General features: G+C 36.1%; 1 protein-coding gene across 6 annotated transcripts; it reads left to right on the top strand.

Annotated features, from left to right (window-relative positions):
- LOC109703756 (phototropin-2-like) lies at positions 271-16,478 on the top strand. Of its 6 annotated transcripts, none has more exons than XM_020224481.1 (24): positions 273-539; positions 1,146-1,728; positions 1,956-2,138; positions 2,590-2,681; positions 2,845-3,109; positions 4,511-4,721; positions 4,973-5,043; positions 5,866-5,972; positions 6,188-6,237; positions 6,364-6,468; positions 7,071-7,130; positions 7,705-7,794; positions 8,271-8,347; positions 8,665-8,749; positions 9,115-9,195; positions 9,344-9,447; positions 10,225-10,274; positions 10,426-10,532; positions 11,865-11,987; positions 12,362-12,413; positions 14,042-14,154; positions 14,664-14,804; positions 14,964-15,081; positions 16,120-16,478. In XM_020224481.1, the coding sequence occupies exons 2-23, from the start codon at positions 1,232-1,234 to the stop codon at positions 15,078-15,080; spliced, it is 2,781 nt and encodes a 926-aa protein (XP_020080070.1). In that variant the 5' UTR covers positions 273-539; positions 1,146-1,231; the 3' UTR covers position 15,081; positions 16,120-16,478. The 6 variants fall into 6 exon arrangements, 5 of the variants coding, with proteins under 5 accessions (XP_020080090.1, XP_020080074.1, XP_020080070.1 ...); XM_020224475.1 differs by having other exon boundaries at positions 273-544; XR_002214010.1 differs by lacking the exon at positions 16,120-16,478 and having other exon boundaries at positions 271-544; positions 14,669-14,804.

The raw sequence follows: 16,948 nt of genomic DNA, 5'->3' as shown, positions 1-16,948 counted from the left end.
CCAACTGACCGATCCATTATTCTCTGCATCCGTAATCGAACGAGATAGGTGCAGCCTCATTCGGCTGAAGACACGTATGTATCAAATTGGTACAGCCAGTATTATACAGAGCTCTTCTCCTCTCTCGACTGAGCCGCTCCGCACCACAGGCGTACGAAAAGAGGGAAAATAGGATAACGGCTAAATTCGCCCGGCCTTACAAAAAAACGGAAAAAAGAAAGAAAAAAGAAAAAAAGAAAAAAAGAAGAGGCCACAGAAAAAGATCACGCGTCCGGGGCGTCTCCTGCAGTCCTGTGTCCCCAGGTACACACGACTTCAAGAAAATGGGTTAAGTAGGAGAGAACCGAACCGACGGCCGAGATTGGCGTCTTCGTTCTCGGTGCGCGAGAGAGGTGGTTGAAGTGATACAGGAAGGGCCTTCCTTCTCCTCCTTTCTTTTCTTTTTGGCTTTCCTTCTCTGAGACTGTGTGTGAATGAGCACTGCAGAGAACAGCTGAAGGCGTATGCCGCTGCGGCCCAGTTTCTCTTAACTTTCAAAGGAAAGGTAACTAATCTTGTTCTCCTCTTTCTCTGCTTCTTTGCTTTTCCCGCCTTCGCTGAAATCAATTGGAGAAACTGTTGTGTGATTCTTGCGCGTGATCTCGTTCTGTACGGAATTCGTGAATAAATTCTCTCAAAGTGGCGGTAAACTTCCGAATTGTCTTTTTGTTTAAAAAGGTATTCGACTATCAAGAGCCTTCGAATATCGTGGTTCAATATTATATATTGCTTCTGTTCTCATATAAATTCTCCTTCTTCTTCTCCTTATGAACGGGAAGAGGTACGTGTCTGATAAGGTCTTTGTTTTTTTGTCTTTGGTTCTCGTGTCAGAGCAATATCTTAGTTTAGAGGACTGGAGTTCTTGACCCCAACAATTTTCATTCCGGCTTATTATTTTCTCTTTTTGCCAGAATTTCACATATGCTTTTATAATTTCTGGGTCAGATTTTCTGCTGTCGATCTACATTTTACACTTCAGCCCAAAGCAGTTTGCTCAGATTGGATCTTTGGCTTGTTCTGACTTATTTTGACTGGTAAATTACCATGTCAAGTTACAACTACTTGCAAGAAAGCTGATGGTTTTCTTGGTCCTGATGCACCTGCAGGGCTTCTACTTCGAGAACTTGAATCCGCATAAAAAATTTATTGCATTTCAGCCCAAGTATCTTACTTGGGCACCGGTGATCGAATAATGATATCAAACTCATCAAAAGCGATGGCACGTGATAGGAACGAAACCTCCGTGACATCTGAGATTGACACGAATGCACCTCTCAAAACAGAAGCTATTGAGAAATGGATGGCTTTTCCGACCAAAAGTTCTGAAAAGTATTTGAAGCACAATGAAATAATTGAGGAATCTGATTCGTTGGCAAGCAATCAGTTACCAGATCAAAGGGGGTCAGTAGTAAGATCAGAGAATGATAATCTTCGTAGCCGGAGTGCGGGCTCTAGGTCATCAGGTGATGGAGCTAAGATTTCAATGGAAAGAACTTCAGGCGAGTCAAGTTATGCGCCGGACTCAAGTTTCCCTAGGGTCTCCCAAGAACTAAAGGATGCACTCTCCACTCTTCAGCAGACATTTGTCGTGTCCGATGCAACCAGGCCTGATTGCCCTATTGTGTATGCTAGTGCTGGGTTTTTCACCATGACAGGCTACTCGGCTAAGGAAGTCATTGGAAGAAATTGGTATGGCCATTACTTGTGCACTAGCTTTAGTTCCTTTCTAATATATTGAAACTGATTTCAGCTTAATAATAGTAGCAGCTGCACTAAAGATCAGATCTTTAACTGGAGAAGTGGTTTTACACTGAATAAAATCTAAAGGCTGAAAAACTAATCTCACTAGAAATTGAGTTGAATTTTCCTTGCATTGTACTATGATTACTATGTTGACGCAACAACTCTGCTTGCAGTCGCTTTTTGCAGGGACCGGAAACGGATAGACAGGAAGTTGCAAAGATTAGAGAAGCTGTTCGCAATGGAAAAAGCTACTGCGGAAGGCTCTTGAATTTCAAGAAGGATGGGACACCCTTTTGGAACCTTCTCACAGTGACACCAATAAGGAATGATAGTGGGAAGGTTATTAAATTCATAGGGTATGGATTTTCCTCCTCGGTAATATCTTAATCGTCTTAAGATACATCCTTGGTGAACTTCCGAAAAGCAAAACCAAATCTGCTAGAGTAAAAAAAAATGATGGCAGAGCATTATTGGAGATGTTGTGAAATAGAAATTTCTTCAACTTTTTAAGAAAAAGCCATAATAGTACTTTCCTGATTTTTAGAAAATTTTTAGTGTCAAATCTTTTCCATATGTTTTAGTTTCAAGTATTTTATTGATTATAGAGCCAAGTCCTGATAGGAGCCCCACTCTATTTTATTTGATTTCGGATGTAGGTTGCTATTCTATATAATTTCAGATGCGTATCTCCTATACTTGCGAAAGGATTCCTGCTATATAATCTTCTGTATTTGAGCACTGCATATGTATGTAGTAAGCTTCCGCTGCAGGTTCTCGACAAAATAAACTTGGAACTGTTATGTCCAGAATGCAGGTTGAGGTCACTAAATACACAGAAGGTCTTAATGACAAAGCATTGCGGCCAAATGCGTTGCCAGTATCCCTGATCCGTTATGATGGTAAGTCTATCAGACATACTCTCCATCTCTCTCTCTCTCTCTCTCTCTCTCTCTCTCCGCCTCCTTTCTCTCTCTCTCTCTCTTTCTCTACAAATTGGTTGGTTCAATGTAAATCTATCTATTCTGCTCATAGTAGGCTAACTCTACTATTTTCTCTTACCAGCTCGACAAAAGGAGAAAGCTTTGTCTTCGATAACAGAGGTTGTCCAGACGGTAAGGCATCCTCATACCCACTCACAAGTTGTAGCAGAGCATGAGTTTCCTGCGAAGCTCAATGAGCAAGAAAACGTTTACATCGACTCTCCGCTTCAAACACCTGCCGAGCTGAAAAGCTTCAAGTCACCGGGCAGACTAACACCCCTTATAGATGTCAAAAATGAATCATCAAGAATGAGCACTAGGAAATCAGGCCGGTTGTCGCTAATTGGGTGAGTTTAGATTGCTTCTCAACTTCATTGCATTAGGAGGAAAATGTATACTTAATCGTGCTTTGTTGTTGCTAAATAATAACAATGTGGAGATGGATCAAACTTGAAAAATCTAATATGATTGGTAATCCTGCATATCTTTTGAGAAATTTCTATTTGAGAAATTTCTATTTCTATATGATTGGTAGTCCTTCATAAATAGTGCTGCTTTCACTGCAAGGATGGGTACGGTTTAACTTATCTCCTTCATTGAGAGTATCTTTTGGTTATTTTATAGATATATAAACAACATCAATATGGTTATTTCATAACCCCGCTAAAAGTGCAATTCAAAGTCCTAATTCTCACAACTCAAATAACATAATTTGCAATATTTTTTGAAGTTCAACAAACTTTTTAAATGACATAACAATTTTCCTATAATAGTTTTTGATACTTGTAGACAAGGATTTAAGTGCTCACGGCACGGGCCTTGTCTATTGTGCCATACAGTGTCGACAATATATGGACACGATACAGTCCCCATGCCAACAGCATAGCTCAAAACACTCTTTTCTTTGAAATTAATAAGTAGTTACATTAATAAGTGCAAAAAATTTGATAAAAATATATAATAAGCAATTAGAAAATATTGGTGCCAACGAACATGAATATTTTATGCAATAATGTCTTGGGGCATGGGTACTTTTGTGAATGGTATATTTCGTCTAGGCACGCACTATGATGTATCGTGCCAACAAATGCTCGGCACGATCCCATGCCACGACACTTAAATCCTTGCTTGTAGTATGAAAAAGTATAAGGTGAGCAGCTCCAAGGATCACAAGTAACCACTTGCACAGTTCAAAGGTCTAACTACTACTTTTTTTTCTTTTTCTTTTTTTTGAGAGATAGGTAGCACGCTACCCGCTTCGTTTATTTCATTTAGAAATAAACTTAGCTGGAAATGTGAATCAACTAGGATTCGAACTTGGGTTTCGGGTACCAACCACCAAGCCCTTTGCCACTTGCTCTAGGGACGGTCGGTAGGTCTAACTACTACTAACGCAACCACTTGTAGTTCTTGAGGGAGATTGAAACTGTATCATAAATCAAGAGTTGCACTTATTAGCAGCTATCTCTCATCATTTTTTCCGCATCTAATCTCTATCACAGCCAGTTCCAACTTCTTCACATTATCACCACTCCACAAATTGTAGCAAACCTCATAATTTGACAATATTTGCTACTAACTTCTATTTTGGTTGAACAAGGAACTTTCTTACTTTTATAATATGTTCTCTGTTTTTTATGTTGTGATTTGTCTTACACACTGCCATCATTGCCTGCAGTGATTTGCATTCAGTTTTCCAGTCCCCCTATGAACAGTGTGTAATCTCTAATTTCTCTATTAATTTGCAGGTTCAAAGGCAAGAAGCGAAGTTCTGTAGGAAGTCGGGAATTGAATATTGAGCCAGAGATTTTAATGACCAAAGATGTACAACGCACTGAAAGTTGGGATCATGTAGAAAGAGAAAAGGAGATACGACAAGGAATTGATTTAGCTACAACACTGGAGCGTATCGAAAAGAACTTTGTGATTACAGATCCGAGACTGCCTGACAACCCAATAGTAAGAGAAAGTCACTTATGGGGAGTCCAATCTTTCTGCTGGATAGCTCAAAACACATATAATCACTTTAATGGCTAGCTTAATGATGCCTAGCTTAATGATGCCTTTTGTCATGTGCTCTTTCTTATTAGCAATTTTGAAGTATAACAAGAATTCTGGGAGCACTGTTCATGGCAATGAGTTAAAGCTTTTCTCCTTTTCCTATACACAGACTTGTGGAAATGACTAATATTTTGGTCAATTTACTGCAGATATTTGCTTCTGATAGCTTTCTCGAGCTGACGGAGTATGCACGTGAAGAAATTTTAGGAAGAAATTGTCGGTAAGGAAATGATGAATTCTCAAGGGAACTTAACCTTTAGCCAACACCTGATCTTTGCTATAAAGTTAATATTTCTTGAGTACTTTTTTGGAGAGATGAATTTGAAGGCTTCATACTAATAATGAATCAGAATTTTCAAGGTGAAATATTGTATATCATGGTTTTAAGTTTTTAGTAGTTGAGATTTTTCTTTTTCTTTTTCTTGTAAAGGAAAATCAGTGTTTGAGATTTATAATTAGTTATATATTTGAGTATATGAAATATAATCTCAAGCATAGTAACTGTCTCTGATTTTTGATAATTACTTTCACATTTTCTAATGGACTTGATGGTTAAGCTCATAGTAATGGCAGTAATTACTTATTTCTATTGTGCTGTGATTATCCTTGTATTGCAGTAAAAGATTTTACTCTTTCAATTAATATTCACCTGTATAAAAATAAATTGAAATTATAAATATACTACAGCATTGATATCAACTCCTTATTAATGTTTTAAAAAAAACTATAGTTTTCCAATTTTTCACTAGAGAATTTCCACTTAAAAACCTCCAGAACTTAATCTGATATCACCAGATTTTTCTCTTCATCAAGATATACAAGCAAAAACCAAGTTTCTGAAATGATGCTATTTATATACATTTCATGATTCTTGTATATACTGTTGAGCAACTGAACTTTACTTTCTGCCAGTGGAAGTATACCGGACAGCTTCTATATCAAGTTAGGAATTAATTCCATCCCATGATACTACTGTATTTATATTTTGCTGATATATTAAATATTCATATAAACTCTAGATGTAATCTCCTTGGTACTACAGGTTTCTTCAAGGACCTGAAACAGATCAAGGAACTGTTGCAAAGATAAGAGATGCGATTAGAGAACAAAGGGAAATTACTGTTCAACTAATTAACTATACAAAGAGTGGTAAGTTTTGCATTGATTTTATAATAGCTCAAATTCCGTAGCCTCATTAACTCATATAAAAAGGTCAAAATATAAAATCCATCTAGGTTTGTATTTTGTGTTGCTTTTATTATGCAATCTGCTGAAAGGAATTAGATCAATATGGAATGCTACTTCTACCAGTAAGTCTTTAGTTCCTTTGGGAATAAATTTTGCTGTTGGTGAATTTGATTCAGGAAAGAAATTCTGGAATTTGTTCCACTTGCAACCTATGCGTGACCAGAAGGTGCTTAACAAGATCCTTAGTTTGTGCAACTGCTTTATTTTATTTTATTTTATTTTTTGCATATTCTGTTAGATATCAAAGCTTCAATTTTAATTGAACTGGTGTAATTTCTTCTTATATTGTTAGGGCGAGCTTCAATACTTCATTGGTGTGCAATTAGATGGGAGCGATCATGTTGAACCCCTTCGGAATCGTCTCTCAGATACGACTGAGATGCAGAGTGCCAAAGTGGTAAATTCCTTTGCTATTTGCGTACATTTTCCAATTTATCATTATTCAGAGAATTAGAGTATGTTGCTGTACTTCTCATTTTAAATGTCATCTGATATAAAATTGCCATTTATGCAATTTGTAGCGGGAATTGCATAATCATAATCATCATTTAATCTTTTGAAGTTTGTTGTTCTCCACAACTGTCAATGAGATAGGATAATAGGAGTCATTACTTTGTGAAGTAGTATTCTGATGAGATAGGGGTTATTAATTATCGCAGCGGTGAAATATTGGGCTCAAAACCACAATTTTGGAGGTTTGAGTCTTGAAAGAAGCTACTTCATGCCAAAAAATGATGAATGGTAGATTACCTCCAGACTCCTTGTAAGACACCACTTTGGCGGGGCCATAACTTCTAGCTAGGATCCTACAGTGATGGGACCATAATCAAGCAATTGTCTTTTAACTGATATTCTTAAAAGATTATGATGCTGGCTTTGATTTTCAGAACCTACAATAAAAATTGGTCTTATCCATCTCTATTTATTTGCTTTGGAAACAGCTGTGTGAAAAAAGTGACCTAATTTTTACGATCTACTGATTTTCGTCTCCTTAATCAGGTTAAAGCTACAGCTGAGAATGTTGATGAAGCTGTAAGAGAGCTTCCTGATGCAAACTTGGTAAGGTACATTTTATTTGGTTATGATTGAATGATTACTAAAATTAGGTTTTCTACTTAATACTGATGAACAATGGTAAAATGGATCTTAAAATCTATTTAAAAAATTATGTATGATTGTACTTGTTGGTCTAAATGTCGATTTGAAATGTTTATAAATGTCAGATACAAGGTGCTTAAAATGTGAACTATATGACTATTTATAAACCATGTATTAGTGTTATTCCCTCTCTGAAACTCTCGTAGTTGATAAACACTTCGGCAAATTCACTGTTATCATTGCAAAATAGGGTTTATGTTTCCTTGGGTGAACTAGAAAGCATAAGCTCCACTTCTACTAAGGATTTCATATTCTGATGTCGAAGTGCTTTGTAGTCTCAAATGATCACAAGTGTCATTACCGTTTCACCAAAATGTTTGATTGTTGAGGCGTGCTTACTTTCAGGACAGCAATGTGCAGTACTACTACAAATTTATCATGTGTTAACATTCCTGGAACTAACCACTAGATATTCTCTTTTGACAAAGAAAGGGTTACTGTATATTGCAATGTCTTTGACCAATTACTACTTCAGAGACCGGAGGACTTGTGGGCAATCCATTCCAAACCTGTCTTTCCGAAACCTCACAAAAAGAGCAATTCTTCTTGGGTAGCTATAGAGAAGGTATGTTATATAAAACTTGCTAGATTTAACTGTGACTACTGCTCCAAATCCAATCACATAAAATTAGGAAGTTCATTCAAACTGCTCCAATAAAATAAAATTAGGAAGTTCATTCAAATATGGTACAAGCGCAACTGATCATGTAGCATAGGGCATCTGAAAGCAGAAAATCATGCACATATATGACTTACAGTTTATTTCTTTTCTGGAAAGTCTTCTAAACTCCACTGATGGCTTCACTTTAAAAGTTTAGTAGGTTGATCTGGAAGGTTGTAATGTATGAGATTTTTCTATTTCACTCTTAAAGTTATATGAGATCATCATGGATATATTGCAGAATTATGGCCTTCTGTGAGTACTGAAATGCTTCCTTGCTTATATATGATGAATCTTATTGTACTAGAAAGAACGCATACGCATTTCAAACCTCATCTCCAGGTTATTTAACACACCACTCTTTTTTGGGGTTCTCATAGGTTACCGGCAAAGGGGAAAGGATTGGCTTGAAGCACTTCAGACCTATAAAACCTTTGGGTTGTGGTGATACTGGCAGGTATAAACATTTTATTTGGATTCAAGTCCTTATGGAATATCTTATACTTAATGTCTACTTATGTTTACTTTCAGGAAAATAATAAAAAGCACACTTGCTTGGTCATATATTAGCAGAACTTTATCATTGTGAACACATCAAACATATACATAACTTGATGTTAGTAGTACCAATGTTTTCACACATCATGTTTTGAGATATCTGTATGACATCAATTACATAAATGTACTTTCATCGATATATCTCCGAAGTTACTGCTATCAAGAGTTTCTTAAGGCTTTCTATAGATTCTAATAGGGTTATCTGATGCTCTACAGCGTACACTTGGTGGAGCTACAAGGAACTGGCGAACTGTATGCTATGAAGGCAATGGATAAATCAGTAATGTTCAACCGAAACAAGGTGCTCTCCTGCTTGCCATTTTCTTCAAAACATATCTTTATTGCTATGAAACAACTCTTGACCGTAGGAACTATGGCACATTCAACCCTAGAAAATATGTATAATGCTATAATATAGGATGGCATGGATGAACGGTCACCAAATTGGCTTGTTTACACTATGCACCAACCAAATAAAGGATCGAAAACATGATGAGGAATAAGTCTTCATGAGATGGGCTGATAAATGCTAATCATTTTGCACTAGTACAAGATTTGCAGTTTTTTTTTCTTATATATTCTGTTCCCTCGTGAAGTCCCTGTGTGAGGTACTTCAAAGAGTCGTCAGTGAATAAAAGTTGGTTCGCCACTTTGTTTGCGCTCCAGGTTCATCGTGCATGCGTTGAAAGAGAGATATATTCACTATTGGATCATCCCTTTCTTCCAACGTTGTACGCTTCATTTCAGGTTAACTCTGTCCTTTAATAAGGTGTGATATACCTCTTTATGCACCAAATAAGCCAGTTTTCATTCTAATTTGACATAGATAATCTCAATGTTTTCTGATTATATTTATCTAGCTAAACACATCTTACTGATTATCCTCTTTCTTCAGACTCCGACGCATGTTTGTCTAATAACAGACTTCTGTCCGGGAGGAGAGCTGTTTGCGTTGCTTGACCAGCAACCTATGAAGATCTTCAAAGAGGAAGCTGCAAGGTGCAACCAGAAAGTGGTCTGATGTTATTCAATTCACTAGGTTAATTTGAATAGTTTCTTGATTGATTAATTGAAAGGGGTAATTTCGAACTTCTATTGAAATTTTTTTCTGCTAAAAGTGAAATAAAATCATTTATATCAACTTTACCTTAGAAAAGTAAAAGTAACAGCAGTTTTGAGATCAAATAGCCCTCATGCTACCTATTTATGTACAACCACATGAAGTGCTTGACAACATATACAATTTCCAAGTGTATCTACAAAGAGATTTCTACAAAAGGCAGTTTTGTGTGTTTTGGTGGAAATGAATACCAAAGGTATACACATTTTAATAACTCTATTCGACCTATCCTTCAGAAGGGTTGGAAATGTCCTAAATTTTATAACATGGAATTGCAATTCATTAGGGGAATTATTAGTTTATATGAACCTTCACTCATTTTGTAAGCCATCATTACCTATACCTTCTATTTTCATGCAATGCCTCAATTATGATCTAAAAACTATTGATTTCGTCAATATCATTGCATATTACAAATCTTACTTATCGCCAAATAAAGGAAAGAGAAACAGATAAATCATATATTAACCATGTAATATCATCGATAAAGATTCTCAGAATTGCTATCTGCTATGCGGCTTTGTAGGCACACTGTATTTTATATGACTATGTTACATTGAGAAACACCTCTAAACTGTTTTTATTTTGATGATAACTATGGCGATTTATAAGTCAATACTGTATCCCAAATAATTCATGATTTTAAAATTTTTCAGGTTTTATGCTGCAGAAGTTGTCATTGGCCTCGAATATCTTCACTGCCTAGGTAATGAATTTATTAATTTATAGTGCACATGCTTGTGCAGTTCTTAATTTTTCCCCCCCTGCATATTATGGCAGTGAAGTTTACATGCTTTTTCTGTACATATCTTGAAAACAGCCAAAACAGCTAACATATATATGTGATTTTCATGTAGGAATCATCTATCGTGATCTGAAACCAGAAAATATCTTGCTCCAAAAGGACGGCCATATAGTTCTGACTGACTTTGATTTATCATTTTTAACATCCTGCAATCCTCAAGTAAGTACTCCATTAGATTCTCAATTTCCAACAGTTTCTTGATTTTCCAAGAGATTTTCTAAATGCCGAGTTAAATGCACACCTGAGTCTTCACCTTCTTATCTTCATTGTTTATAGGCATTTTCAACTGCTCCTTCACTGTTTTTGTTGTGTCATGGCCTTACCGGCTGATCACGTGTATGTCCAATTTGACCAGCAAAACCTGATACCTTCATAATCTACAGCATCTACACCCTGTTACTGAGTAGTGCTTACCCCTTTGTTTTACAACGCTGCTCGACTTTCACAGCAACATAGTGTGGTGCGGCACAATGATTGCAACCTTAAATTACTGATGGTGTTCAGCGATTGTTCTGTGGCGGCCTTAAATTATCATAATGTTGCAATAAAAGCAAACATGAAACAACATTGAGCAGGGATGCAACAGTCTGTTGCTTGGTGGCATAGTAGGCTACAGACAGCACGGGGGCTACATGCGATCTACCAATATACAACTAAAGCATATATTCCTCCTCCAAAAGATCCCAATCTGCTAATACCAGTCACCGTAGTAAATAACTGAGTAAGCAACACTAGTTAAGTGCAATAATAACTGAATTAATTGTTCTTGCAGAAAATGTTTATTCAAAGTTCAAACATGCCTTAATTGAAAACAATTTAAATCATGCAGAGGGTGTGATTCTTGTGAAAAATTTTACCACAATGATGATTCCACAGATGAGTTTTCCTTGTAACGAAGACTCAATTTAGTTGGACATAAACCAATACCCGAATAGCATCTTTCAAGTCAAAAACTTCACTAACAAATTCAAAGACGTATTGAGTACATCCTATATGTCACCATGTAAGTGAAATGAAGATCTCTCAAGATTGAAGAGAAAGGTCAAATTGTGACCATGAAAATGATATATAGATAATAAAAGATATCTCCGATTGGGATAAAAAGAAAAAGAAAAATGCCATCAAGGCAGATGGAAATAATGGCATTCTTAAAGACCAATAAACTAACTTCCACTCCCAACTGATGAAAGGAAGGAAAATTTGTTATTAGTGTTCATTTTGGTTGACGACGGAACATAAATGCTACTGCTCTGAACTGAACAACATGAGCTCTTACTCTATACCCAACATGACTCCTTAGTCCTTCTTTTGTTGTCATCCCTGAAGCATCTTGGGCATAGCATTTATGCATTTCTCCAGTGTTTGATGCTAAAGCTAGTGTTTGCAAAATATTCAGCGTTCTGATTTCACTTTGTAAGCCACTTTCTCCATAAATTTTCCTTCAATAAAACGCATTCCTTTTTCCCTTTTCCTTTTTTTCCCGTTTTGCAGGTGATGCAGCATGCAACACCATCAAAGAGGAGGAAACCAAAAGATCAGCCTCCCCCAACCTTTTTCGCAGAACCTAGTACACAATCAAATTCATTTGTTGGAACAGAAGAGTACATAGCACCTGTATGATCTTTCTCTTCTTGTGATTTACTAGTTATTTATGAGTAAATTAGGCTGCAAACACAGCATTTCTCTAAACAAAAAAGAAACTATGTTAATGCCCCACTATTATTCGTTGTTGTCAAACAAAATTTATATATAAATAGTAAGAATGCCATCCTCCCAGTGTCTTTGACCTTAATAAACTTAAGGAAAGACGAAAACATATTGTCATTATGTTATGTGTCACATGGTGATGTTCTGCCAAATGTGGATGTCATAACCTCCATCGCTTCTCCTCCTCTGCCTTTTCAATAAAGTCACTGTAAGCTATAGACAACACCTATATATCAGCTCATTCTCAGGATAATCCGTCTTCTTGCATATCCTTGTTTCAGGAGATTATCACGGGGGCAGGCCATAGTAGCGCCATCGACTGGTGGGCTCTTGGTACAGTACCAGCAAATTTTCTTGGGAAAAGCAAAACATACTAGCAAATGGAAGCATTGAACAATTTTCCATCATTGCTAGAAAGATATACTTTTTCTGAAACTTCCTCCATTCAACACATTCAATATCTAAAATTATATATATATATATATAGAGAGAGAGAGAGAGAGAGAGAGAGTTGAGCTATGATAGTTTTACAAGTATCACTATCATGGTGCTATTAGGTTTTAAGCCATTGGATCTACTTTTTGATTATTAATAGCCNCCCGTTTGCTACTGATAACATTCTAGCTCATATATATATATATATATATATATATATATATATATATATATATATATCTAGTTTTTATTTCAATAATAATACACTAACATGATTTTATTGGTTAAGAAAAAAAAGTTTTTCATCATCATTTACATTAGAAGGCACACTACCTGGGAGTGATTATGGAAAACAAAATGAATCTCCAATGCAGTTTCACCACAATTGCAATTTGCCATCCTAAATTTTTCTTCTTTCACGAGAATGTAAGTTGCTTCAAGTGTTAATATTGAAAGGTGAGTACATATGGAACTCACCTGAACTATGGACCATTTGGATTTGGCTACTCAACCTTTCAAAATTTTAATTTTACTATCTAACATTTTAATTTGTTTGATTTGACTTTACACTTTGACTTCAAAATTTGAATGCATCGTTTATCTTTACAGGTGTAGTTTATATACTCCATGCAATTCTCACAACTATAAGTTCATTAAAGTTGGTAATTAGCTTAATTTGAAGTTACAAGTGCTATTTATTGATTCAAATCAAACAAATTAAAAAGTTGGATAGTAAAATCAAAATTTTGAAAGGTTGGGTAGCCAAATTCAAATGGTCCATAGTTCAAGTAAGTTCCATACATTTTTACCATATTGGAGAAAACTTGTGAGACCCTTCCTGTATTGTATGCCCTTCTACTCTACTGGATATACATCTAAGACGACCATAACTGTACATGGTACTGTAAAATGAGGGCAGATGAAAGCCCCATTTAATAATTTCGTTAAATGACTAACATTTCTACAACAATCTCTTTCCATTTTGTAAGAATAAACCAACAGGACAGGGTAAGATTCTTTACCGCATCAAATTTTTCAGTATTACTACCATGATTCATGAAACATCATTGCATATGACCAAACTTGTGAGATCCATGGAAGTGCATGAGATCTTTACTCTTGTTCTGTAATAGTTTCTTATGATATTATAACATTTGACAAGAGAGTCAAAAAAGAAATATTATGTCACAAATGATGTGCATGGATAAATACCAGCTATTTAGGAACTCACTTTCTAACTAATATCCTTACTGCAAACCAGAGTGCGATCTCTTTTGAACTGACTAATAGAAAGCCACAAGTTACAAAATCATCAGTCTTTCCACTCACTTCAGCAACATAGCCCATCAATTACTCGAAGTAATGCCCTAACACATATGAAAACAATTAAATGAGCATATACATTGGCATCTCACAAATACTATCTATCAACACAGAGCAAAATGTTTGGCATGCAAAATGTTTGGCATCTCTGAATAATATCTGCTTATATATTTGCTTTAACCACTAATTATGTTAAAATGCAGGAATTTTGCTTTATGAGATGTTATATGGGCGCACACCTTTTCGAGGAAAGAATAGAAGAAGGACATTTTCCAACATTTTGCACAAGGACCTCACATTTCCAAGCAGCATTCCGGTGAGAAACTTGCCTCTGAATCAGGTTGCATTTTAGTGGTAGAAGTGCACAGAGGGTGAAAAAAACTGACTCATAATCTAGCACTTGTAGTGGTAATGCCTAATGGCCATACCAAGAACCTTAACCTTCATAGTTACGACCGGAAAAACGAACAGGATATTTGGACTTCACGAAACTTTTAGCTAGGAAAAATCTGCTAGATCGTTAAATGCTTGAAAATCCCCTTTTTTCCCTACCTAACACCACACTATATGTTGGTTGTATCTTATTGTCAGAGTAACATGATTTAAATAGGAAAGATCTGTTCTCTTGCAATTAATACTACAAATTTCTGTAGTTTGCAGAGTAATAGAAAACTAAGACAGGCATAGTTTCTAGAATGTTCAATATGTAAAGAAGCTTTTTTTCCACTGGTATGAGTAAAAGTGTGCATTTTTCATTCTATGAAATATTATTGATGAATAAATACCTAGTTGACTGGTCTTTTTTTTCTTTCTTATTCTGGCCAGGTTAGCCTAGCAGCAAGGCAACTAATCCATGGATTACTCCATAGAGACCCTGCTAATCGTTTGGGATCAAGTTCTGGAGCAAATGAGATCAAGCAACATCCTTTCTTCTGCGACATCAACTGGCCACTTATTCGTTGCATGGTAAATATGGTTACGATTCAAGATGTTGGGAACACATTGTTTTCATTATTCTGTGTTTGATTCCAGTCCATTTCCATTCTTATTCCAATTTTGATTCCTATTTTAAATAAATGTGCCCTTATATTCAACACTCTAATAAAGTATCGCATTTCTTTGCAGACTCCGCCTCAGCTACATGTTCCTCTTAAACTAACTGGGGAGGAACCAGACTCCAACCTGAAGGATGTACCATGGGATGCCGAGGAAGTGCTCATTCAGCGTCTTGAAAAATTTTGAGGTGAGGACCACTCTAAAATATAATTGAATCATGAAAATTCAATGAAATGAACGCCCATCACTGCCCAACCACCAAAAGTAGAGGTAAAAATAACAAGATCTTTGCCCTGAAAAAACGAAATGAAATGCATCTTTGTCTCCAGACATTACATTACCTTTATAAGAAAAACCCCAGATCATTGTATGCTTGTATGACTTAAAACTATATAGGACATTTTGTGTTAGTCCCTTGAGAATGCATGTGCCTGCATACACTCTTAAGTGCATATTTGCACCACCATCCTTCAAACTATTGCATATTAGATACAATGTACACCCAGCATAAATAGTCTTTTGTTTAAGTCCACCCAGCATAAATAGTCTTTTGTTTAAGTCTTTTGTTTAACCATACTTACTTTCCTCGGTAGCACCCTGGCTTGAAATAGATCTACATGCCCCCATTAAGATATTCTTCGTAAACATTAAAAGGTAATTGTACAAAACGGTTTAGCATTAGAAACAATCCTTCATTTCTTTGATGTCAAGATTCTCACAGAAAGTCAGACAGAGCAGCATCCATGCGTGTATAAACTATTCTAAAGGATATAAAACCAAATTTCCGCTCTAAGGGGGTATGCAAATACAGATAATATGTGACAACAAACACATGCAACATGTAATTCGAGTACATGTAACTCATAATACTATGCAATACGAAACATGTGCCAGTTCTACGCTTCTCACCGAGATAACATATTATTGCTTACCGATTTAGTCCAGAAATTTAATCGACCGACTATGAATGACAAACTTCTATTTAATCCAGATATTACTGTTAGAATCAGTGTGAATCAGGTCAAGGTTTTGTAAAAAGGGCATCCAATATGCAAATCAGTATGAGCCTCATAATTACCTTCAAAAGATAAATGTCTAGATAAGATAAGACATCACTTGGGATTGGACTACCCAGCAAGTAGCGATGCTTTGGCAATTTATAGGGAAGCCATAAAGCAACAGCTAATGAAATATGATCATGTTTTTCTTTAATACTTGTGTGCAGGCGTTCAACCCACAAGGACTACCGAGTGCTCGCCTTCCTTGTCTCAGAAAGATTCACCTTAATCGGATATTCTACCAAGATAAGCATAAAGGAAATGTATCGGTAATCATGTACAGCAATGAGAAGCAATGATTATTATTGCATAGTTTCGGAAGTGTAGAGTGCAGTCTTGTGATTATCGGGCAAGTAAAGAATACATCATTTTGTGGTTTCTTTGGAGTGTTTATCATGGTCTGAGTTGCAATAAAAGAATGAGATACCCTTTCAGCAGGAACCAAGAATGCATATTTTCCGCAAATTAGAGAAATTGTGTTAGATATTTTCGTAAATCTACCAGATCTATCTAATATATTTAATTATGTATTTGCACACAACATGATATACAAGGTTTAATCATCCCAGACTACAACTTCAAGGTAGTTTGACCAGTTAATGCACTTTGAGCTAATTTATTCTCTAAAAGGCTTCCATATTTGATATCACCACTGTCAGACAAGAAGGATGAAAAGGCTCGAGACAGCAAAGACATGAAGGATGAAAGAGTACCTTGATTTGCGAAGGTTGCAATACAGAGTATATATTCACATTTACGCCAGATTAAGTTTTATATTCTCCCAAACTCAATTCTTTAGTCATGGGTTCCCATTGCGTGTTTCCTGAGCAGAGTAACTTTGTAATCCTTGTGAATTGGAGCCTCAATCCATGTCCGTTATAATGCACTGCAGATGATTTTTCTGCTGGGGATTGTATATCTAAGAAATATTGGCTGTTAAAGCTCTCTATCTTTAACATAACATGCCTTATGACGATCAGTATTGTAGGGTTAGAT

This window comes from Ananas comosus, linkage group 2 (assembly GCF_001540865.1).
Source record: "Ananas comosus cultivar F153 linkage group 2, ASM154086v1, whole genome shotgun sequence".
In the NCBI taxonomy this organism is placed as follows: Eukaryota; Viridiplantae; Streptophyta; class Magnoliopsida; order Poales; family Bromeliaceae; genus Ananas; species Ananas comosus.
Note: the sequence above shows the minus strand (reverse complement) of the source record. Positions and strands in the feature narration are given on the sequence as shown.